The sequence below is a fragment of the Pundamilia nyererei genome, unplaced genomic scaffold (genome assembly GCF_000239375.1).
Source record: "Pundamilia nyererei isolate P.nyererei 1_Seehausen unplaced genomic scaffold, PunNye1.0 scaffold00303, whole genome shotgun sequence".
Classification (NCBI taxonomy): Eukaryota; Metazoa; Chordata; class Actinopteri; order Cichliformes; family Cichlidae; genus Pundamilia; species Pundamilia nyererei.
In genome coordinates, this window is record NW_005187704.1 from 326,464 (window position 1) to 327,542 (window position 1,079).

General features: G+C 39.2%; 1 protein-coding gene across 3 annotated transcripts in view; it reads right to left on the reverse strand.

Moving 5' to 3' along the window:
• LOC102199050 (C-C motif chemokine 3-like) overlaps positions 1–1,079 on the reverse strand; it is a 26,647-nt gene that overhangs the window by 2,416 nt on the left and 23,152 nt on the right. The window contains exon 1 of one of the 3 annotated variants that reach the window (XM_005751192.1): positions 407–569. The exons of the other annotated variants lie outside the window; for them this stretch is intronic. Coding sequence (XP_005751249.1) covers positions 407–473 — 67 coding nt within the window. The 5' untranslated portion in view covers positions 474–569. Of the gene's footprint in view, positions 1–406; positions 570–1,079 lie in introns of those variants that run through there. 3 annotated transcript variants of the gene reach the window in all.

Consider the following 1,079-nt stretch of genomic DNA (forward strand, 5'->3'; position numbering starts at 1 on the left):
ATAATAATAATAATAATAATAATAATAATAATAATAATAATAATAATAATAATAATAATAATAATATCCCATTAATTTATAAGCCATTATTTTGTGCCACTAATCTCAAATCAGGTTGCAGGAAGACGAAGCAAAGAAGCCCAGACTTGTTTCTCAAGCCGATCTTTACCCCTCAAGCTCGGGTCTTCTACCAAACACCTGGGACCTTAAGGGTCCTGTGCAGTATCTTTGCTGGCTCTTCTGGACAGAGATCTCCGATTATCACTGGGACCCTCCACATCTTCTCAAGCTCCTTTGTTAGCCCTTGGTATTTTCTCGAGCGTATAGTCATTTGATCATTTCCATTTTTCCATTTTGGTTTTATTCATGAAAATCACAGTAGAATAAAGTAAGCTAGAAGACTTACAGGCATCACTGTGGTAAACAGTGAACAGCACGAGCAGAAGTCCCACTGTCAGGCTGAGAGTCTTCATGTTGACTTCACTGTAGACCTGATGATCCTGATGTTTCAGAAGGTGTCTGAAGTGATCAGTCCGAACACCCCGCTTTAAGTCACATTCTCATCTGCACATCGAAACCAATTCTAAGAAAAGTGGAAAAACAATCAACAGCCCCAGATGGTTAATAGATTGGGTTTTTCTGCAACATGAGATAACAGGAAGTTTCAGAATATCAATCTGATCATCTGATAAAACAAGCTGAAAAAACCCAATGAGTGTTCTACAAAGTCCTTACAATGCATGCAGTATCTTTATCTCATGTCTCAAACAACGCAGATTAATAGGTCAGGCTGTAAATAGTACAGTATAATTTGATGATAAATTCAATTAACAGGGATCTTTTTGTGGTTACATGTCTTCCATCTTATGGTTTTAGAAATTGTCGAGCAAACACTAACGGCCTCGGCAAGTTGCTTGAAGAGTTATACCAGATAGACAGAAGGCAACTAAACTCTACTGAACCATCCAAGCTATACTATCAGTGGCAGTGCGACAATGTGAGAACAGCCACACCAAGGCAGTACAGAGCGCAACACTGGATGTGGTGTACAACACTAGAGGCCAACTTCAAGCCAGTGG